Genomic DNA, 23,929 nt, shown 5'->3' on the forward strand with positions numbered 1-23,929 from the left:
TAATAGGGAACATAAATGATTCTGCGGGTATATAGCAAGGTAATCACAGCCATAATACAGATCTTTATCTGTATTGAATGCTCAAACTCAAATGAACTTTCTTGCAACCTCACCGTGAACCCACCCAGTGACGTATCTGTTCATGCTGTACTTCCAAAACACAAATGCTGGCCTCACTCGAGAAAACAAAATGCCATTTGTATAAACAATATTAGAGAATCGAAAACTCATAAAAGACTGTATTGTCGACATTCTAAGACTATAATTTTATAGATTCTTCGTATGATTGTGGAATATTTGAAGGGCATTGAGTGAATACATTTTCACACACAGAATCTGGACACTTCAGACAGAAAATGTGGTGCACTATATAGTAAATAGAGGAGTCCTGTGGCCACTAAATGTTTGAGTGAAAACAGCAGAGGCGACTTGCCACATTCAACCCAACAACAAACAATATCAGCGAACTGTTTAACAGTAAAGTGTGTGCAGGTAACGGCTGTGATATCACTGCCAAGTCACAATTAGTTTCCTAAGAAAAGGAAAAAAGAAAAGGAAAAAAGGAATAAAAAAACAGAACAAGGAAACATTTTACAGGTTTTGGTGGTGTTTTTAGGAGCTGGAGACGAGCCCACCAATGCAATTAACAAATATTCAGTAAGAACTCCATAATTTTTGACTTCACGGCTGCTGATGTGCTACCTAATATTTACTATTTCCAAGCACTCTTTGGAACAACTCATCCTTAACAAGGAGCATAACTACAGCTTCCACCACACCACCTGCCACTGTTTGCTCATCATGTGAAAGATATTCATCCACGGATTAAACATACCAGCTGTTGGCACTCATGTTAAGCAGTTTTCCACGCCTTTGCCACGAGTGAACATGTTGCATGCTGGCATGGACAAATGGAACACATTCAAATTTCAGATTTTCAGGATTTGTGATTTAACCGATTGTCAGATTTCACAAAAAAGGAGGATTCAGGAATTAAGATCTTCCTACTTTACGGCTCAGAGACCAGATCCACATAATGTCTGAGAGTGATGGTCTGCCATGGGGATTTCAGTCAAATGTGTGTGTGTGTGTGTGTGTGTGTGTGTGTGTGTGTGTGACACCTGAAAACCTAAATGTGTAAATAAGAGAAAGAAAAGTGACAGACTTCCCTCAAGAGGCCTCTGACTGAGAAATGCCATGAGACACAGCCATTACCTAAAGGGTTAGAAATCCCGTTAGCTTGAGCCTGAGCTCACTTGAAATGTTCAGGCTGTTTGTTTCAAAGCCGGTGACTCCGACTCTCAAGTTCAGCTGTCTCTGGGATTAGGGACAGAGCAGAGAGGGAAATGTGTCATCTGTAAGGTCAGCAAAGTATACTTGCCATTGCAAATACTTGTAATCGTTGTAAAATGTACCATCTGATATTGGCACGGAAAAACATTATTATCATTACTACCATTCTCATTACAGTGGGGGGAGTATATCAATGATGGCAGAGCATGCAGTTGGAGGAGAAAGTGATATGTTGAACCGAGGATGTCTACTGATCGCCTCCTAGAACTAAGCTTTGCATTCAAGAGCTATGCTGCTGAGAAATCATACCCAGAAGATAGATAAGAAGCAAAAAATGAGAATCATATGCTATCAAATGTTAGGATTCTATATCATTTGAGAAATTATTGAAAGTAATAAATAGAAATGCATTTGTAGTTAATACACAAAAACAAAAATTTCCTCTAAAACTGCTCACACTACCATGTTTGTCTGTGGTATTGCACTCTGTAATTCTGTAAGCTTGAAAACCATTATCTGAGTCCTACGTCTCTTCCTTAGAGTGGCAAACAAGGTTGGAGACTGTGCAACAAGCCCAGCCATCTTTGGTGACTCCAGCTTTCCCTGATTAGCTGATTAGGGGAACAGGTTGCATAATTTATTTGGCATTTCATTCATGCTGGGTATGTTGCTGTCGCTACTTTGCTCTTAAGTTTCAAAGTATCTTTCTGTGTGTACTTGGAGATTTCCCACTGGTCTCCGATGTGTCATAGCAGAAGCTAATTAGATCTGATAAACAGCATCTTAACCAGGCGACATCGCCCTGCCGTCTTACAGCACCAGTTTGTGATTTAGGCTGTTTATGTGGGTGTATGTTAACATACAAATCTTACCTAATGCATCTTTAATTCTGTTAGGAATAAATGAAAATACAAATTATTACTTTAATCAAATTATAACAATCTCTTGAGGCACAGGGTGCCAATTTGATTGCTGTTAGTGCAAAGCAAACATCACAGGTCTACTGTGAGGTGAACTTGTGAATACAACACAGATTTTGGCTGTACAGTGTGTAATATGTAGCATGGCCTTTAGTTGTGCTACGTTAAGTATTTTAAAACCAATCCATTATTGCTTTGAGTCTTTGTGTTTCAACATGTTATATTATTGCAACTTGATAAATTGTTCCAAACCACATTTTTTCTTTTATGGGCAGAATTAAACCTGAAGAAAAGATCGAGGAGCAACATCCATTTAGTTTTTGTCTTATGGTTTGCATAAGGTGCAGCAGTAGCAGTAGTTTGCAGCAGTAACATATTCACAATGGACTAACAAGTACAAGTGTAACAACGCATTACCTGGTTTTGTCAGTTTATACTGTATAAAGTCTATAGTATAGCCATAACACCTTATAATACAAAGTCTCAAGTTACTAATAGTATTGCACAAGGACTTATTCATGGCCCCTTGACCACTTTCATTATTAGACAAAATTAAACATGAGTTTTCAACGTTTTGGTTAATTTACCCATTTTACATCAAAATATTTTGTTTTCACGACAACAAAGAGATGAGTTGTAACCTATTTTTTGTCTTCACCATGATCTCTTTTGTCTCTGACAAATAATCTGATGTATCAAAATTTATTTGGAAATAACACTATGATGATGATGATGATTAACATGCTGTAACAGTATCGGGTTTATTACAGCAACAGGGAGACATTTGTTTGCAAATTTATCTCTGTGAGATCGCCAGTCCTTCCTGGAAGATGAATCCCATTCTCTGCTTGTTTGTGAGTAATCGGCACAGAGATACCCCTTGACTCAACACACCAGCAGATCTGCACCAATGTGATGAATCAGAGTCATTATGCCTACCGCCTCCTGTTTGCTCCTAGAATGGATCTGTTGTCCTTGCTTCTCATATTACCGGTCAACCTAAAGCAATTACAGATTTCACAGATTTATTGTTTCTGTGCACGTTGGCAGGGACGAGGGCACAGGGAGGGGTGAAAGTGAGTAAGCAGTCCCCAACAAGCAATTGTCAGTAAAAAGCAGTCCCCAACAAGCAATTGTCAAATGGCAAGTATCTCCAAAAAAAAGTTGCACTTATTGATGTGGCTCACAGCACCACATGCTGCAGTCAGTGTACACCACAGACATGTATATACACGGACGTCACATTGACTGCTTCTGGTTGATTTCAAGGTTCTTTTCTGACTTATGAAAAACAATAATACAAGCACTATTTTCTGGCTACGGTGTCTAAGGCTATGCTAACACTAACCATAGTTAGCTTTGGGATTAATTAAATAAACATTACATTACTGTCATTTTACGTACAAGAGAAACTTGTATATACATTCCTTTATTTACGGCGCTTTGGTGTGACAGCCAGACACGGTGCTTTTATAGCTAACCCATGACTGGAACCACCCAGCCAGAAGTGTCACAGATAAAAACGTAACATTGGATAAATTATCTTTTGAATTTACAACACTGTTGTCTCTATTGAAAATTTCTGTATGTATTGTACATAGTTTTAGGGATACTCAGTATGTAGCCACAGCTACAAAATGAGATACATAGACCTGATATAAAATTCAAGTGATTTGTTTATTGCATTACAATATCTATTTCACCCTGAAATGTCATTGATAATGATGAGTTTGGGAGCTGCTGGGTTTTGGTAAATGTGTGCACCGTCTGATAACTCTCTATATATAACAAAATAAAAATATTAACCAGGCAAAGTGTAATGTTCTTCCTATCCTACCACACACAAAAAGCCGTATAACAAATGAAATAGGACTCGTGCTTCAGTCTCTGACAGGAGTGAGGTTACAGAGATACAGATCTCTATCCTATTCAGAGTACTGTTTGGTAATTCATCACGGTTTATCAAGAGCAACTACATTCATTTTTTTCTCATCTGTAGTCCCTTGACTGAATCAGTGGGCATTGTTTACACATGGACAAGAAGTGCTTTACTCATTTCCTGTAGTGCTCACCAAGCTATAGCTGTGTTACTGCCAAATGGATCAGAGTGTGTTTTCTATTTCAATTTCAATTTCTATTTGCTATTGTGATTACTTACTAATCAGAAATGCGTGGCACATCAGCCCACAACCCACGCTACTGCAGGCAAAGGGAAAAATAGACTTTTTTCTAAATAATAACTATGAGCTCAGTTAAGATTAGAGGCTTTCCCTTCTTTAAATCATCTGGTGTCCATTACACAAACATTTATATTTCTACCAGAAGCTGCTTAAGGACTCACTAGTTTCTCAACTGTAAAACTAATTTTAATTGGTCTAATTATATTCCTTAATCCCTTATAATCATTAGACCTCCTCCTTCTGAATCCTTTTGATTCAGAAGCAGTGAATGCCACAGAGCAGCGCCCAAGGACCAGCTCCTCTTAGAAGACTTGGGTTTTAGGAATATTCCTGTCTTTGGCCTTGACCAAACATGTGCGCCTTTTGGTATGAAATGGGGCAGGGCGAGTGTGTAAACTCCACAGTAACTTTGCTGCGAAGCGACAGAGCTGGCTGCTAAGATTGAGCCGCCTATTTGTGGCATTTGGATGTAATTTACCTTCACTCTTGTGAGTAGGGTGCCACTTGAGGGGTAATAAAAGAAACTGTTGACAGGTGATGTAAAACTGTCTGCAAAGGACTCAACACGTGACATAATGCACAAAATACAAATAGGTTGAAAATTAAAGATATCATTTTACAATAATAGGACAGAAGGAGCCTGAAGTCAGAGGAGAATCCTCTCTCTCACTGAAGACATACATTAATCATCTTTTATCTTTTCAATCTCCATCAAACAAAGGACCCCTTATGATAAAAAGCGCCTTATGGTTGCTTGTCTTGTGATCAGTTCAAGAGCTGATCACAAGACAACGTTTTTCCATCAAAAATATCTAATACATACAGCAACAACGTGACAAACTGAGTTTTTGAAGACATACATACTGAGGTCAAACACAGTTCAGTACAAGTCTCTGCACAATAAGTGAATAAACGATAAACCTTGATGCTTTTTGGCTGATTTTCATCACAGATAGTGTCTGTTAGCGCATTAATATTTTTCATTTCCTGTTTATCTTGCATTTATAATTAATTGTTGCCGGCTGAATTGGAGCCATTCCAGTGTGGGCCTGTAAGTACCAATTTTCCTTTGTTTACATTATGCATTTCAATTTTGAAAGCTGCACCATGATGTTTAAGCCAGACTGACAATGCATAGACTGAACTAACAAAGTCAAAGTTTGATCCCTAACACAGATTTACACATGGATAAAAGTATAGAAAAATCTAGTAGAATTTGCTAAACTAGGCGAGTTTAAATTCTGACAAAATACAAGGAACAAAATGAGCAAATGTAAAGCCCAACGCTCATGTTTATTCCCAAGAGCTATGATGACTACAATTTCAGAATTTAGTTTCCTTCAGTCGTCTTGTTTAAGGAATTCTACATGTTCCATAGTAATTTCGGAAAATAGTCCCATCAAAGGGGAAAAAATGAAACAAATAGAAATTAGGCCAAGTTTGGTTGTGTGCTATAATTCGAAGTTTTTTTTTCAAATCAATTTCCCTAATTAAATGCCTCTCTTTAGATTAGAAAGTAAGGGCACAGCGAGTCATGTTTCTTCACACTTATACAACATATAACTTTAAGGTAATTACATTTTCAGTGTTTTAATTTTCAAATCTTTTTGATGATTTATACCAAAGCTATACCACGCCAATGTTGACGTTTGACAGCATCATTTATTGTTCTTATGCAGGAAAGAAGGCAGTGACAAATTTCTTCTTCACAGGGCACGAGAGCACCATTAACCATCACATCCTGGGTGAAATCCACAAACAAGTTAATCAAGCAGGCAGCAACAGCAGTTTCCAAGGAACGCCTGACCTGTTTCTGCTACGGGCGACTGGTCTGTCTGGGAAATGAGTAAACACTGTCAACTCTGCGTGAGTCTTACTACCAGCCAGAGGCAAATGTACTGAGAGCAAGAAGGCGGCAAAGATTTTTTAAATGGATGTGCCTTTAGTCTAGTTTCAAACAAACAATTTTATTATGCATGTCAGGCAGATAGTTTGTTCAACATCAAATAAAATCGCAGAAGGCTCAGTGAGAGACGTCCACAGCGTTTGTAATAATTTGTCACATTACATTTGCAGTGAAATCCTGGTGAGTTGAGTAAAAGTTGAAAAACCAAAAAGTTTGTTTTTTTTAAACCAAAGCATTTGTGTTTACTCCACTCTGCAGTGACCGCTGGCCTGAACAAGAAATGCGTTGATCCTGGGTTCAGTTTAGAATAATGTGTGAACGTGAATGGAGGAAATTCAAAACGCGTTTCAAAAGTTCAACTTTTTGGGAAATGCACTTATTCACTTTTGTTTACAAAAGTCAAATGAGGAGGTTGGTACCGGTATTCTTCTGTAGTTTACCTGGCAGCCTCACTGTGATGACAAGACTTGCTGCTCTTGGCTTCAATATATAGTTACAGCACAAAGCTCTGCCTAAAAACTCCCTAAATTGTTTGTAACATTTGCATGTTTGTTGCTTCTAATCTTTATGTTAAGCTAGGCTAATTGCCACCTGTCATCTAACTCTGGGAAAGAAAGTGTTAACACTCTTAGCTGCGGCAGAAGTGGTGTTTTCCTTTAAGTGAAATTGTCTAATGAATCAAATCAAATCAAATCAAGCATATTCCCTAAAACATTTAACTATTCCTTAAAAAAACATCCTTATAAAGTAGTAAAGTTGCTGTTTTTGTGTCTGGTCTGAAAGTAGGTGCACAATTATGACTCAAAAGAGTGAATGTCCAGAGTAAAAAGGAAGCCTGGTTTATCAAAATAGGTAGCTAATGATTGGCATGCAGACAGCAGCAGAGGAACATAAATGTAATACTGCTAAAAGCATAATAGCCAGAAATATTCATTTTAATTTTGAAAACAAGAGAATTAATTAATTTTGATTTTTTTTTCCTGACCAATGAATCTATTGATTTAAAATGGGCCTCTATAGTTAAGTCGCCATCTTGGCCAAAGCCAGCTGAGCAGAGACTCTTCTGTTAAAATGTCGCCTCTGATTAGTGGAGCAAGCTGAAAGAATAATAGTGTTGAGACAAACAACAAACAAACTTTTCAAGGATTTCATCTGTATCTGTCATATAATTCTGCTCTTAGATGTCAGCAAACAAACAACCCAGTGGTTTTCAATGAGTTGTTTTACCTGGATGTTTTCTAGGAAGAAAATGAAACCTCATCTGATTTACATTTTGATTGTGTTGCTCTGTCGTCAGCAGAGACCAATCGTGGGGAGGAGAAAGTCTCTGTCGTGCAGTGAGGATAAGTTACACATGATGAGTGTGTTTGAGGGAACTTAATGGTCTATATTAATTATATTTCAATAATTAATATTATTAATTTTATTGCAACAACAAGAGCTGCATTTTGACCTTTTCAGACATTGTAATGGAACAGCACAATTTTAAGTAAATCGTCATTGCCATATGCAGAGAAATCTGAAATCTGGACCTGGTGATTCAGAGTACTGCTGGTATTCTTGACAGAACCGTACACATATCAACTGTATGTATAACTGGATAACAGCTTAGTGCAATTAAACACAATGAAATATTATGAATATGTAAACACTTATGCCACAAAGGAAAAAATAATTTAATAGTAATAGTCAACTTTAAAGGGAATATATTATGCAAAATGCACCTTTTAATGTCTTTTCAAAATAAATGTGTGTCCACAGTGTCCACAAACTATGAGAAAAGACCGTCCTTTCTCTTTTAATCCTGCTCCATCTTTCTGTAAATGTGTGTGAAAACGCTCTGTTTAGATTTTGCCCCGTTTATGACATCACACACAGGGATCTGCTGAACATGTGACCTCTTTCAACCCTTCAGCAGACTGACTGTGTGACCGACTGAAAACCTGAATCCAGCTCGCTGTCCTCCGTTGTTGTTATCTCGCTAACGCTAGCTCTGTTAATAGGATGTTAATAGGACTTCATGTCCTCCCACAATCTGAGGGAGTGAAAAGCAGAGGATTTACTTAACGGTGGGTGAACTTGTGAGAGATATGTCCTCACAGCGAAGGCACACACACACACACACACAGGTGTTGTTGTTTGTGTGTGTGTGTGTGTGTGTGTGTGTGTGTGTGTGTGTGTAAAACATTGTTTTACTTGGTGCTGCTTTCTTAAAGAGGAAGCTGAAAGTTTGCCGTGTATTTCGTGGTTTTGCTGTTTATTTGGCAGGTTAGTCTGGTGAACTTAGAGGTAGCATGCTGCGTGGTGGCAGACCTGATGTAGAACTTGTTGGGCGGTTCCTGCTCAGGCTGGTGGGAGCAGACCAATCAGTGCAGGCAGGGCTTTTTGAGGTGGAGGGGCATTAAAGAGACAGGAACGTTCAAAAAGAGACTTGAAGAACCGTATGCAGTATGCGCATTATGAGAAAAATTATGTGTTTTATGGAAATTTTAACGATATTACAAAGATAGATAGATAGAACAAAGATATTATAGTAGGACCCCAAAATACAAGTATGAACCTGTGGATGAGTGCTTATGAACCCACATGTTCTGACCTACCACGCAAAACTTTAACTAACAACTGATTATCGAAGCTACTTGCTACAACAGTATGAGCCATTTTCAAAAAGTATTAATGCGTAAAGAGTTGTTTTTTTTAGGTTTTCTTCAACCTGTCATTTGTCAGAGTAGCATTCTGACTAATTGTTACTGGCTTACAGCCTGGACCACTGAGACTGTCTTTGGCTGACAGTGTGGAGGAAAGGTGCAGACTGCTTTGTGTTTCTTCTGTCAACTTTTCAATAAACCAAAGTGATAATAAATCAATGTCCCTGCCACTGGAAGCTCATTTTCACCTTTCAGAAACACAGCTCTTATTCAGACCTCTCAAAGGGAGGATGACTTGAACTCTCAGCAAACTGACTATACAATCGGTCATAAGGGCAGGATGAAGTCTTCTTAGGAACTGAAGGAAAATGAACATCTAATCTAGAAAGGCAGACAGGAAACTGTAGGTGGGGAAAGCCATATACTTATAGCTTCTATAAATCTCACTGTACTGACTTTTTAACCAGGGTTTTGATAAGAGATATAAAAAGTGGGAGAATAATCATCTCCTGAGGCTCTGTGTTAATAAAACTAAATCCATAAAGACCTACAATAACTGACTTCCCCTCTTTATATAGAAACTTTTATCTTGAGATACGAATCATCCATTAAGAACTCGTGCAGGTTTAAGCATTAAACATTGCTACATTAGCTTTCACTAATCCTCCCTCAGCAAACTGACAGTCCAGACATGCTTTTGTGTCTTTTGTTAACATGAGATTCATTAGATAACATTACATTTTTCTGTCACGATGGCTGCCCTCCCCCCCTCTGAAAACCTGGTAGGGAACCCTTTATGCCATTTTATCCCTGGAAAACAGATGGGCTCCATAGCAACCAATGCAATTTTCCACCACCTCAGCGTAAGAAGTGCAGGCCTGCTTCTAGTTGACCGTTGGTCCAGATCACAGCTTCCTCTCACACTACTTGTGGCCTGGGAGTGCAGCCACTTGGAATGCATGAGCACTCTGCAGACCGAACAGCATGAGAGCATCCTGCAGCCGAAAGGCCACCAGGACATTCCCTTAAGAGCCGACATGCTTCCCATAACTGTGACATGTGTTGTAGTGTCATTGAGCAAGACAGTGATTTTGACTTGATAATTCTTTATAATTTAGCCTGGGGAGCAGCCTTCAGCCTTTACCCATGCCCACAAGGCAATTTATTTTCTAGTGTTCATCTGCCCTGTTGGCTTCACCAGCGTATTCGGTGACATTTACGAGCCTGTCAGCAGGCGCCTGTTTACACATATTAACATGCAGATATGGATGCAGATAAAGCAAAGAGGAAATCAGCAACAGGAGAATTTATATCGGCATAGAGCAAGTAGTCGAGCACAGTAGAGCAATGAGGACATTAGAATTAGGGTTTAAGTTCAAAATAGTTGTTTATATTTGTAATGTTTTAGCCACAAATATCATGATGCTCTAAATCATTTGCACCATTAATCCTTAAAAACTGAATTAAACACACTGTAGTCAACAGATTAATTTCACAAAATATCTTTTAAAAATGTAATTATAGTTCAAACCTTTTGCTTCCCGAATCATCACAATTTAGAAGTAAATGTCAACATTTTTGCTAATTTTCAGCAGTAATCACTAGTAAGTTTGAGAAAATAACTTACTTACTCCACATTGAATAAGGAAACCATTTGTAACAAATCAAGTCATACAGGATCTTAATAAAAATGTGCTCATATGAAACAGAAATGGCTTCATAACCATTCATTTTTTTAAATCATGTCTTACATAAATTTTCATTCCACCTGTACTGATGGTGCCTCATATTTGAGTCATCTGGAGTGATACACAATCAGAGATATTCTGGGACAAAAAAAAAAGGAAAGATGTATTCAGTGAAGAATAAAAGCAGTGCCAGTGTTGGTGGCTATGAAGCTAGCTGACTCATTGCTCTTACTCCTACCTACAGTTAAACCTGTATGCATTTACACCATCATCTTTCACTTTTGAGCAGTCTGTGCAGACGCCGTTCACACTGGCAGGACTAACTCTACACAGTGTCGGGAAATAACTGATGTGATATAGTCATGGCAGCACGCTGACAGTGAGGGTGAAGGAAAGCCCTCGCTTGACAGCCAAAGTTTCCACTCTACAGGCACTGATGTTTAGTACTCCTATTTATAATTTGGTTTCACAAACACAGAGACATACACACACACACACGCCTCCACACGCACATACTGCATCATCATAAGGCCACAATTTCACCTTCCCGGTCAGTGTGCGTATATTCTTTACTCTTATTATTGATTTCACGCATTTTATTCATGAAATCTGAGGTTTCATACACATCAAATTGATGTGGCTGCATTGAGAACAGTTTGTAGAATTTATAATGGTCTTTCTATTGAATTTTTATGGAGCAGGTAAGACCCTAATGATGTGTTCACACTACAAGCGTCAAAGCTAAAAAACGACCAAGCCAGCTACATTAATGCAAGAGTCACTCATTGACGTGGTTGGGTCGTCGTGCGATAGTATTATATATCTTTTATTTATGAACAACACATTTCGCCACCATTTTGCATCCCTGTGTGCTAGAAGCTAACGCTAGCTTGCATGGCATCAGCTGGCTAAATAACACACTTGTGGGGAGAGAGTTAGGGAGCGGAGTCCAGCTCAGCTTTATTTGGAGCCCGTCCTACAGTGAAAAGGATCAGTTTGGTGTAGTTTGTAGCTTTATGTTGCCGGCCTTCTTTGAAACTGACTTGTACGACGTGGCTTTACCGCTCCTAGTGTGAACACAGCATGAGAAATATCTTTGTCTAATCCATGCAGATTGCATCTATAGCGGTAATTTCAGACTAAATAACAAATTCTATGTCTACCTTCTCATTTTTGAGAAGACTTTAAACTTCAGACTTTAAAGCCCCATTTACAGAAATTGCTTTGATTTCATGTTTTTATCTCGGCTGTTTACCTTCACGTTGCGGAGTGACCCACATGTAATGTGTGAAACAGCCTTAACCCTGAATTGATCTTTAAAGCAACAGAAAATGCTAAATTTATGCGTGCAGACATTCAGCCACAGAAAACTAAACTCTTTATTGGAACAGATTCAGTCACAGAAATTAATGAAATAGCAGTGCAAGCGCTAATGATCATTCACTGCTAATTATTCACTGGAGCTGATGACAATTGTGCAGCCGTGGAGGGTGAGAGGTGACAAGGGGGCAAAAGCAAGTGACGTATCCTGACACTTCAGTGCAGAAATGTAACATGTGCAGAAGAGCCAAATCCATGTTATGAGACAAGAAAAAAAGATTCTGACTGCAGTTGCATGAAACGGAAATGCATCAAACATTTGTCCCTCTCACAGGAGGTTAAATGCCAAGAACAGACACATGGTAGAGCAGGGTTATATCAAGAGCCATTCTCTTTTAACCTTTCACAAAACTAAGAACGTCACACAAATGTCAAATGTACACACTTATAAGTGTCTAAAATAAAAGGTAAAACTGCCAAAAAAAAGAAAAAAAGCTCTTTATAGAACGTGTGAACCATAACAAGCCAAACCAGTCACAAGAGGGGGAAGGTAAGCACACATTGGACAACAAAATCCACTTGTAGAAACCATTTAAATGGAAATGAACTTCCACTAGAGGATTGAAGCTGGAAGCTCAGATAAGATTGACAGAACATATCAAGACTATCAGGATATTTCAGGGATGCTTACAGTGTCTTTTTAAATAAAGCTGCAACTAACGATGATTTTACATTATCAGTTAGTTGATTAGTTGCTTGGTCTGTAAAGTGCCATAAAGTGGTGAAAGATGTTGATCAGTCCAGGATGACGTCTTAAAATGTCTTGTTTTGTCCACAGCTCAAAAATAATATGTTTATTGTCATAGAGCACTAATGAAAACATAAAATATTAACATTTGAGAGGCTGAAATCAGATAATTTTGGATATTTTTTTCTTAAGATTATAAAATTATAAAAATAAATATAATATATATATAAATAAATATAAATAAAAATTGAGGATTAATTCACTAGTTGACAACTAATCCATTAATGGACTGATCATTGCATCCCTAAGCATGTATAAATTACGAGAGGAGGAGAAAATTCACGGTGTATAACATGAACTGTCTGGTGTAAACATAATCTGTGTCCATCCTGATTACACAAACCAGAGAATGTACAAAACTCATATCACTGCCAGGGTCTTAATACTGATCCGCACCACATTACAGAGCCCTTCACTAGTGTCAAGACTCAATAAACTCTTTTCCCTTCTGCAGTGTGAAAGAAAACTTTACGTGAAATAGTTTTTTGGTGATTATCTTCTCAGTGCATTGTCAGGGGACAAAAACAGCACTTCAGCTTGTGTGCGAAAAACCTCTGAGGTGAGACGAGCTTGCTTGTTGACAGCAAGCAGTGTCTGGGGAGCCGAGATGAAATGACACTGTTTTTCATGCCTGTTCAACTCAGTTGGAGCTGGTCACCGAGATTGTTTAAATGTCTTTTATATTCAAGGATTTTTCTTTCTTGCTTATAGGAAACACGCATACACTGGGCAGTGTTTCCCTACAATGTTGTAAAGATTTAAAGAGACTGAATCAGAGTTAAAACTACCATGGCACTAAATCTCTACGCAGAAACCGAGATAATTATGTCCCACAAAATTAGTTTTCAGAAAACCCATGTTGAATAATGTTACATTTTTAACCAAGACTTAGGTCACAGTAATAAAACACAATTTTACTGCTATCTCCTTTTCTCTATTACTTTCTCTTTTCCATATTTTCAAAATAATCAATCACAACAGCAAGGCTGTTTCTGTCAAAGTAAATAGTGCAAAATAAGATAAAAAGAGATGAAGCACAAACACCGACCATCAGTCTCCTCCCTGGAAGTGCTCCAATACAAACAAGTGAGGAATGAGACACTGAAGCAGAGTAAGACAGAGCCCTTCATCAGCCCAACTGAAGAGATTTACAGAGCAGTTTAATGTTAGCTAAACCATCACTCACAACTTCATCATCCCTCAGACCGCGTGGAGCACAACACAAAGCCCTGCCTGGGGAACAGGTAGGCAGCCTCGGTACAGTAGGAGACACCCACTCAATCAAAATGTGTTATTTTATGGGCTTTTAATACAAAACACCTAAGAGAACAAATTATTCTGTTATTGCATGTTTTCTGAGCTGGCAATAACAGGTGCCTGCACGAAATTACATAATCTACTTAATTAAAAGTCATGTGAACCTGACCACTCATACAGCCTTCTGCCCTGTTGACATAGCACATAGTGATGGGATGCTCCCAAGGATACAGGTTACTGGCTGCAATTTATGCAATTTGAAAAAAAAAAAAAAAAGATCTCAATGCTTTTCAATGTCCGCTAAGGGCTGATTTAATTGGGGTGTGGGCATACTGACTGAGGTGACGGGCTCCAAGATGTCAATTAAAATAAATGGCTTTTCAACACTTGACACTTTTGAAGGTCCATTAATGGAAACTCTATTGAGCAGACAAGAGCTCTTCATATATATTGAAGAACTTGTCAGAAATCTTGTAAATATCCTAATGTTTCCAGACTCCAAACAGGGATACGCACAAAAAAATAATGAACAATGCATTCACCATAACTGTGACATGCAGTAGCAGAGGAGGATACTGCATATATAGGCTTTAATGATGTCGACAAGTTTGCTGTGACTACTTAAACTAACACTTAAATGGGAATACTGGAAACATGAGGGTTGACATGATAAGACACTGGTTGGTAAATTCACTCCATTGTTACAGGTGAGCATAAGAAAACAGATTCCTAAGCATCTGAATCATCTTTATTCTTCATCTTGTGCTCTATCCAGATAGAGGAAAAGCAGAGGAACCCGGAAAGCTTTAAAATTGTCTAGCAGGTATTGATGAAAGATTAATGAACTTGACTGATGTTTTAGTGATTCGGTATCCACACATTATGAGATTTAGGAGATAATTATACGACTCAGTTGATAGAGCCTATCTTAATAGTCGGTGCTTCACTATCCTCCAGACATTCATCATCTATTTATTTATGTCGGCAGAGTCAGAGGTTTTGATGGCCACAGAGGAAGCAGACTTTTTCGCCTCGTCATTACCCTAACAGCCAGCAAAGACTGATGACTCAAGCTGCATCTTGTAACTATAAAAATAACAACATCTAGACAGTCATTTGTCACTTGATGGTGTCTCCTGGGAGTCATGACAGCATAACATGGTGTATGGAGGTAGATTGGAAATTTAATTTATACAGTTTCTGTGTGGGGGTTGGTGGAAACTAGGTACAAACAATTGTCAAAGCTATAAACAAAACATTTTTTAACAAGCTTCTGTGGTTTATCTCTTGTAATGAAGCAGACTTAACAGAATACATCTTGTCAGTGTTATCAGACTTTGCCATAGCTTTGGTTGAAGTTACCAGTCTTTTAAATTATCAAATTAAGTCACTCTTCCTTCATGCCCAACGTGTCAATAAGGAGAGATAAACGGCCAATGTGAGGTACTAGCTAAACCATCAAATACAGCTCCAGTCGGTCCGCTATTTAGTTTGGGACTTTTTCTCCATTTATCTTTAAAAAGCTAGCTTCTCCTAAGTGGACAAGTAAGCCGATTTAACCAGCGGTGAGTTTAGACACTTGAGAGGGGAAGGAGGTTACCGTTTCAGCGGGGTGGGCCAGGACATGCGGGGTTTCTTCAGGCCGGGCCGCAGCTTCTCCAGGGTCCGGTTGCGGCACAGGTAGCGCTCGGTGTCCGAGTTGAAGCGCTGTTTGATCCGTATGTGAGTCCTGGGCTGCCGCCACAGATGTTTGGGCGGTTTGGCGAGTCCTGCTCCTTCTCTGCTCAGCGTGGCACACTCCATTTTCTACTTGGGCGGCTTTTCTTGTTTTGTTTTGGGTTTTTTTTATGTCTACTTTAGAGATTTTACCAGGTTGGAAACCAGAGATAAACAAAGCGCTGAGCTTCAGACCGTTAACTGACAGAGAGCTGCGCGCGGGGCGCTGCTGTCCGCGAGCCGGAGTGCTGAAACCGGTCACAGCCTCTCAGTTAATAACACCCCCCCCCCCCTTATCTCTCTCTCTCTCTCTCCCCCCTCTCTCTCTCTGTCTCTCTCCCTCTCTCTGTCTGTCTGTCTCTCTCTGTCCGTTTCTCTCTCTCTCTTCGTCTGTCTGTCTCTCTCTCTCTACCCTCCCTCTCTGTCTCCCTTTCTCTGTCTCTCTCTCTCTCTCTCTCTGTCTCTCCCTCTCTCCCTGTCTCTCTGTCTCTCTCTCTCTCTCTCTCTCTCTTCATTAATCAATCGGTCAATTGACACACAGATAATGGACGATCTTGACAATCTTCTGATCTCTCCAGTCAGTTTTTAGGGTAAATCTTATATATAATCTTATATATAATCCACATATTATCAAGGGATTTCCAGTGAGTCAAGAGTAAATACACTAAAAACATATTATTAAACTATATCAAACAGTAGTGACTGTCCGGCTGTCTCAGATAAAGTCATTATATGATGCTGGAGGCACTTCTGGCTGCATAATAATTGATATTTCTATCACGCATTGAAAGGCAGCCTTGTCAATGACCATTTCATTAATCAGAAAATTACTCAAAAATGAAAATAATTGTTAGTCACAGCCGCAACTGTAACAAATGCGCACAAACTGTGTAAATTTGATTAGGCTCTGCTTTTTATTTTGACAGCTTCTCTAAAAAATGTCAAATTGGCATCTAACTTAAGGGGAAAAAATTAAGTTATGTTTAGCAATTATTCATTTAGGTGATTATACTAACATTTAATCATCATTAGGCGCAGTTTAAGGTCCAGTACTGCTTTAATAGGCTACAGTAAGTTTTATTTAATTGGCAGCCTAGCCATAAATACAAATAAATTCAGAGTTATCGGCACGACAGGAAAGCAACATATGCTACTTCAAATTAATGGATGTCACTAAATCCAATTGTGCTCTTCAGCCAGGACGAAAAATATGGGCTCTATCATTAGCTAACAAGATGTTTACCCAAACAGTGTTTCCACCCTCCATCATTAATATCCACACACATGCACTGTGTTGCTAAATGTTGAAGAATGAAGACTGTAAACCGAGAAAGAAAAGCTGCAGTAATGTAGGTGCCACAGAGATAAAGACACACACACACACACACACACACACCTATGACCTTTCAGTGACAGGCCTCTTCCTGTTGCTGCAATTACTAGACATATTATAGAGCTAAGAGGGCTTTCATTATTACCTCAAACCACAAAACACCTTTCTCCGTTCTTCCTGTGTGTGTGTGTGTGTGTGTGTGTGTGTGTGTGTGTGTGTGTGTGTGTGCGCCTGTGTGTGTGTGTGTGCGCCTGTGTGTGTTAACCTCGCTGTCACTCAGTGGGCTTCAGTTGTTCAGACGGACACCCTGCTGTTTCCTCTCTGTCCACCTGGACCCAACAAACCGCTCAGATACAAGAAAGCGACTCAGAGCTAATGAGCTGCCCGCTGACCTCAGAGAGAGGAAGGGAGAGCCAAACAAACAAGAAAACCGAGACACAAAGAGGGCTTCTGTGCTCACGAACAAAGTGTAATTATTGGATTATCACAGATTTTCAACCAAATTTTCCACCTATTTTCCATCACACTGATTAATCAGCCAAACATCCTGGACAATGTGTCAGCTTGAGCTGGATACGCATCATTGTGCCACAAAAGGCAACAGATGCTCCGAATCAAAACCAAAATACATCAAAACAACAACTCCCAAGATGAATTACATCAACAACAAAAACGTTCATCCTTTTTCAGAGGAAACATGCTGCATGAATTGTCATGCAGCATGTCTGTCACCAGCACTGTCACGACTGTCACCAGCATTTAAAAAAGCACAAGAACCAACAGAAAACTCCTTATCATGCACAATATGTCCAGTACCAGTCATAAGTTTGGACTCACCTGCTCATTCATTGTTGTTTTTTTTTGTATCATTTTCTACATTGTAGATTAATATTGACGACATCAAAACTATGAAGGAACACATACGGAATGATGTAGTAAACAAAAGAGTGTTAAACAAACCAGTTTTGTTTTGCACACTCTTGTTGTTCTCTCACTCAGCTTCATGAGGTTGTCACCTGGAATAGTTTTCAACTGACACGTCTGCTTTGTCAAAAGGTAATTTGTGGAATTTCTTGCCGTCTTTATGTGGCACAGTTCTATACAGTGATCGGCCCTATTCGACTGCTGTTCTAATCCATATTATGGCAAGAACCGCTTAACTAAGTAAAGAGAAACGACAGTCATGACCACCAGAGCAATCTGCAGCGACATGCCATCCCATCTGGTTTGAGCTTAGTGGGACCATCATTTGTTTCCCAAAAGGACAATGAGCCCAAACACACCTCCAGGGTATCTGACCAAGAGGGAGAGTGGCCTCCACACAGTGAAGGAAAAGCAGCCAACAAGTGCTCAGCACCTCTGGGAACTCCTTCAAGACTGTAGGAAAACCATCCAGGTGACGATGTCATCAAAGCAAAAGCTACTTTGAAGAATCCAAATTATAAAACATATTCTGGTTTGTTTAACACTTTTTTGTTTATGACACAATTCCATATGTGTTCCTTCATAGTTTTGATGTTTTCAATATTAAACTATGATGTAGAAAATAATAAAAGATAAAGAAAAATCATTGAGTGAGAAGGTGAATGAGAAGAAAGAAAGAAAGAAAGAAAGAGTGTGGATGTGTGTCACTGACCGGTGATCATTGTGATCGGCCACTGCTCGGCGATACAGCACTTCCAGTCGGTCCAGTGGCACACCAGCTGCTGCAGACCCCAACCGGGTGTCACTTGAGTGCTCCTGGCTGGAGTGTCTCCTCCACAGAGGAGGCAGAAGCAGTGGCCCGGAGAAACGTCGCCGCACCACCTGGTGGACAGCAGACTCCCGACGACCCTGCAGCCCGAGAGAGGGGGAGGAAGATCATGAGCGTCCAAGAGTGTCTCCAGTGTGTGAGTAAGAGTGTGGACACGATATAGCTGTAATAAAACAGTGGAGGTCAGTGGATACAGAATATACATTCAGTTGACTCCCTCCATGAACTTTATAATGTTCAGCTTTTGATGAAACTGTTTTAGAGAGGTACTGATTCAACATTATGATCATTTTGGAGGCTGCAGTTGAATTGTGGCAACACAAGAGGGAGAGAGGCGTTTCTAATGCCACCCTTATATCACTGTGGTGCACTAAATATTAGAAACACCTCTCACTATAATGAAATGCAATTCAACAGCACTACAAAAACTGCAGCAGAATGGCTCCAAGTCTCTCCGTCACTGAATTGGCACAATATTCAATTTAATTGTTTTTTTCCAGTCAGTCCTTATGACTGTGGTAATCCCCTGACTTTTACTCTAGTGCCACCATGAGCTCAAAATTTCCACATAAGCAATGCTCTTTTTATTATAATTTTTTTTGTTTATCATTTATTTAGCCAGGAAGGTCCCATTGAGTTCTTTATAATGTTTAATATAAAATACAGAAAAGCTACACAAAGGAAAAAGAGGAGTTTTCACATAAAACAAAAAAACAATTTCACACATAGAGACAAAGGAAAGTAAAACCAGAGAAGCATACAGACCATAACGTCAGTATCCATAACACAGTTCATCTCAGGTTGAAGGTATTTAAAACAGCAACATGTTTCCTTCAGGGCAGTTTGAAAATACCATTTAAGGTATTAAAAGATGTACAATGTATATAAAAGTACATTTCACTACATACTGCATAACATTCTAGATATATTTCATGCACTGTGGATGCACAATGTCCCCACCAAGTATATTTTGCACTCTATGAATTCAATTAAGTGAACAATAACACAAATAGCTCAAAACTCCATGAATAAAACATTAGAGATGAGACTCTAATGTCCCACAGAAATTATGAAATATCACCTACTCAGTTAAACTTACCATATGTTTGCAAAACATCACCGTCAGTGCATGAATATATTATTGAATATATAAATATATAATTTAATCTCCCAAATGAGAATCCTAAGAGTGCTGCCATAACAAACTAAAACCTGCAATCATTTTGCTGTCTCAGTTAGAAATTGTACAACAAATCAATTAGTGAATCAGTGATGAATCTGCACGCGTCAGTCCACGGACATCTGTCCAACCTGCCCTGTGGGTACTGCAGGCGAAACACAAACACTTTTCTCATGTGACACTAGAAGTAAGTAGTTTGTTTGTCTTCTTCCCCGACCATCAAATTGTCTCGCATGTTCTCCCTGTTAATCCAGTTAATATCCTCTCATACATTGTAATAGATTGCAGCAGTGGAAGACGGAGAGACAGCAGCTCTGTTTGTGTGTATGTGTGTATGAGTGTGCACATGTCTTTGTATGGTTATGAGAACATAGTTTGATTTTAAACCATCGTTGTGAGGACATTCCTCCTTTGTGACGGCAATTTGCCTGGTCCTCACAAATCAGAACAATTGAACGTTAACACTTAGTTTTAAGGTTAAGGTTACAGTTACGATAAGGTTAAGGTTAAGGTGAGGGTAAAGGGCTGGGGAACGCATTACACCAATGAGTGATGTGTGTGTGTGTGTGTGTGTAAAAAGTTTAAAACCCTGACTTCTCCCCAGTAAAAAGTGTCAGATGAGATTTAGGTAGCCAAGAAAACACGTAAACCTGAAAATCCATGCCCATTTTGGTCGTTGTCACCTGGTGGTGAGGGAGAGATGAATATGATGGATATTGATCGGCCATCCTAGACGCTGCAACAGCAAATCCCATTTCCCTGCTTGGAGCTGTCAAACATAAAAAACCAAACGCGACTGACAGGCCCGTCGTCCTCCTCAGGCAACAATTCACACCTGTCATCTGAAGCTATTGGATATTGACATTTTTCCTGTGGATCTAGAGATTTTGAAAGATCTGAGTCTTTCTCCACTTTTCAACAAGTCTGTGAAAACAAAGGACTAGACCTGTGTAATGGATAAAAAAGCTCCGGAAACTTTTGCCTTGTTGACTTGGAATTGTTGCATCTGAGGGTTCGATTATGCTAGAAAACACGGAGCAGGAGATCAAAAATGTTCCTGCTTGATCTAAACGGCCACAACTGCCAGTGGGGTGAAAATCTGCCATCATAGAGAGATGGAAGACACTTAAACAATCTCTCCTGGAGACATGGTAAGACATTCATAGAGTGGCCCTTTGGTGTTTAAATGAGAGACAGAAATAGTTGTGTACGAATGTTTCTATTTATTTATGAAGCCTTTAATGGCAAGTTATCATCGTGTATCACCTCCTTATCAAACTGGTCCTATATTTACAACTCCACTCGTTCAAGTGATTGTCTTATGCTCAAAGTCCTGCAAGCAAACACAACATTTGGGAAAACTGCTTTATCCAATTGTGCCTTTAGGTCAAACATGATTACAGACTAAACAACAGAGGAGACAGAAAAGGTGCAGAAATAAAGTGTCAGTAACAGAATTAGTGCAAAAACAAGGTATATAGCAAAATATAAAAGTATGAGAGAAAAAATATAAATATATATAAAATATATACGTGTGTATTGCACAGGATATTGCGAGTGTCGTACTGTAGTAAGAAAACAAAAACAGAAATGAGTGGTGATAAAGTGCAGGTAGAGGCTGCGATATTGTCATGACTACTCGGCTCTTTAGCTTTGTTCTGTTGCTGTTGTTCATTCTCTTTTATGTCCTCAGTGATTACTGGAGCTTTAAGTAAAGGTTGATTGAATGATTGAATGTAAAAAGACAGGTAGAGAGAGAAGTTCAAATCCTGCTTACTTTCTCACCCCCACACAGCTGAACAATCAGGATGTGAAGTGGGTAATGTCACACATATTGCACACAGCCACCTAACCTCCAATACGACATCAGAAAAGGTGTGTGTGCGGCGTTGGGGGAGGTCACAAGCACCTCTGATTAAACACATTGCCAGGTTAAACATTCCTGCCTCTGGACCTAGCGCAGATTCAAAATTGTGCTCTCCAAGAGCTGAGTGTACAAATATACTATGTATCTGACCTCGGTTCAGCAGGATTTATTCCTGTGCTTGTTGAACAACTCTGTGAATGGACCTTGAGCTGAGTTTGTTTTGTCAGCCGCAGTTTCAAAAGTGAAGCTTATCTTTTAAGAGCACACGGACAAGAACATACTCAGGAAAATGGTCCATGTGATAACGACAAAAGATCCACAACAAATGGACCTTGAGTTGTGGCTAAGAATCAAGCAAGCATCTTCAATCAAGTTGAAGAGAGGCTTGTTCCTTGCTTAACTATCTTTCTGCTGCTATAATGACTATAATGTTATTTGTATGTGAAATGTTCTGATGAGTCTTGTGAGTGTCCACATAGTTCACTTCCTACGTTGCAGTACGTTCACACACACACACACACACACACACACCCACACCCTGAATGGGGCTGAAATTAACAAGCAGCCAAATGGTCAGCAGTGGAAATTTAATTACAGGGGAAACTTTTTATAGTGATTACGTCTGTCTGGATCAAATGGATTACGATAAGCGAGTGATTATTATAACCTGTTTAGTTTGAATACTAGGATGTTTTGCTATATGTTATGATCTTTTTTCCCATGAGCATGACCATTAGAAACATATACAGTCGGCTATTTATACACAGTGTACAAGAAATCTCTAATTCTCTAACCCAAAATAACAGAAACCAGGCTTTTTGTTTAAGTGACATTCTACAAAATCAGGTTTCTGTAGTGGCCTGGTTATTTTTGTGTATGTAAATACACTACTGGATTTGGGTTAACACATATAAACAACCTGGATGAAGTAATTTATTTACTATTTCATACTAAACTGGACAAAAAAAGATCTCTCATTTCTGTTTTTATTGCCACCTCATAGACTGAATATTTGTGTCAAAACAAACCCAGTAATACCACTACTTGATAATTAGTCACTTTTCTCTGCATTTCCACACACTGCTGTTTATATATTTTTCCTTCAAAGTTGACATCTACACCTGACAACAGCCTAATAATTTCATTTATAGCAGCACTGCACTGGTTTGACTCAACATGGTTTTTATCTATTTATCTGATTTAAGCTGAATGACACATTTTCCTCCAGCCAATCAGCATTAGAGAGGAAGCTGCTGTCTGTGTTATCACCTGGCTTATCTCCCACCATGCCACACACAGGGTGAGAATGAGATGGAGGCAGTAAGGATGGCGTGTGATCTGTTGGGACGACGGGGGCTTGGCCACCATAAACCAATGAGCTGATGGGACTCGTCCTCGCCACGCTTCTCCATTAATCAAGAGTACAGCACTGTATCAATGCTTATGACTCACACTCTCTCCCAAAGTGCTTGTCATATGTTCAGCACAGCGTGACAGGGCACAGTGGGAGTCAAACTCAAAGCAGCTTTTGATTCTGGTGTATTTTTCTGGCACTAGGTGAGTAAAGATAGCCTCTGTGCCTCTTCTGTGATTGATTTCTCCCTCAGTGATTATTGGGCTCTGGTGTAAAATGTCAGTCCTATAAATAAGCCCTTTTATTTTTAATACTGAAGCACCAAAAGCTGATATTTACCACTGACATTTTAGATTGACAAATCATTTTCAACTATCACACTTCAAACAGATCTATGTTCACGTAAGTTCACGAATCTTCCAGAGTGATGAGCTGAGCAATGTAATAATATTACAACAGATACTCAAGCGCACAGCAGCTATGACTATATCGACTTAATTCATTAGTTCAGACGTTTATAATACGCAAATCTGAGCGTGACCAGTGCATTTCACAACTAGACTGCAAAAAAGAGGTAAATGTAGTCAGTTAACCAAATGGTTTGTGGACAGCCGTTTTGAAGCCTCTCGTCTTGCAGTTTGGCAATCGGCATCTTGGTTTTGGAGACGAATACCTCTGATGGGTTAGGTTTAGGCAAGACCCAACC

The 23,929-nt window shown here is 39.2% G+C and overlaps 1 protein-coding gene across 2 annotated transcripts in view; it reads right to left on the reverse strand.

Annotated features, from left to right (window-relative positions):
* LOC139203207 (3',5'-cyclic-AMP phosphodiesterase 4C-like) overlaps window positions 1-23,929 on the reverse strand; it is a 96,155-nt gene that overhangs the window by 63,190 nt on the left and 9,036 nt on the right. Inside the window, exon 3 of one of the 2 annotated variants that reach the window (XM_070832889.1) lies at window positions 18,706-18,902. In XM_070832889.1, coding sequence (XP_070688990.1) covers window positions 18,706-18,902 — 197 coding nt within the window. Of the gene's footprint in view, window positions 1-15,620; window positions 15,691-18,705; window positions 18,903-23,929 lie in introns of those variants that run through there. The other variant, XM_070832893.1, reaches the window with a different exon arrangement.

Source organism: Pempheris klunzingeri, chromosome 6 (genome assembly GCF_042242105.1).
Source record: "Pempheris klunzingeri isolate RE-2024b chromosome 6, fPemKlu1.hap1, whole genome shotgun sequence".
Taxonomy (NCBI): Eukaryota; Metazoa; Chordata; class Actinopteri; order Acropomatiformes; family Pempheridae; genus Pempheris; species Pempheris klunzingeri.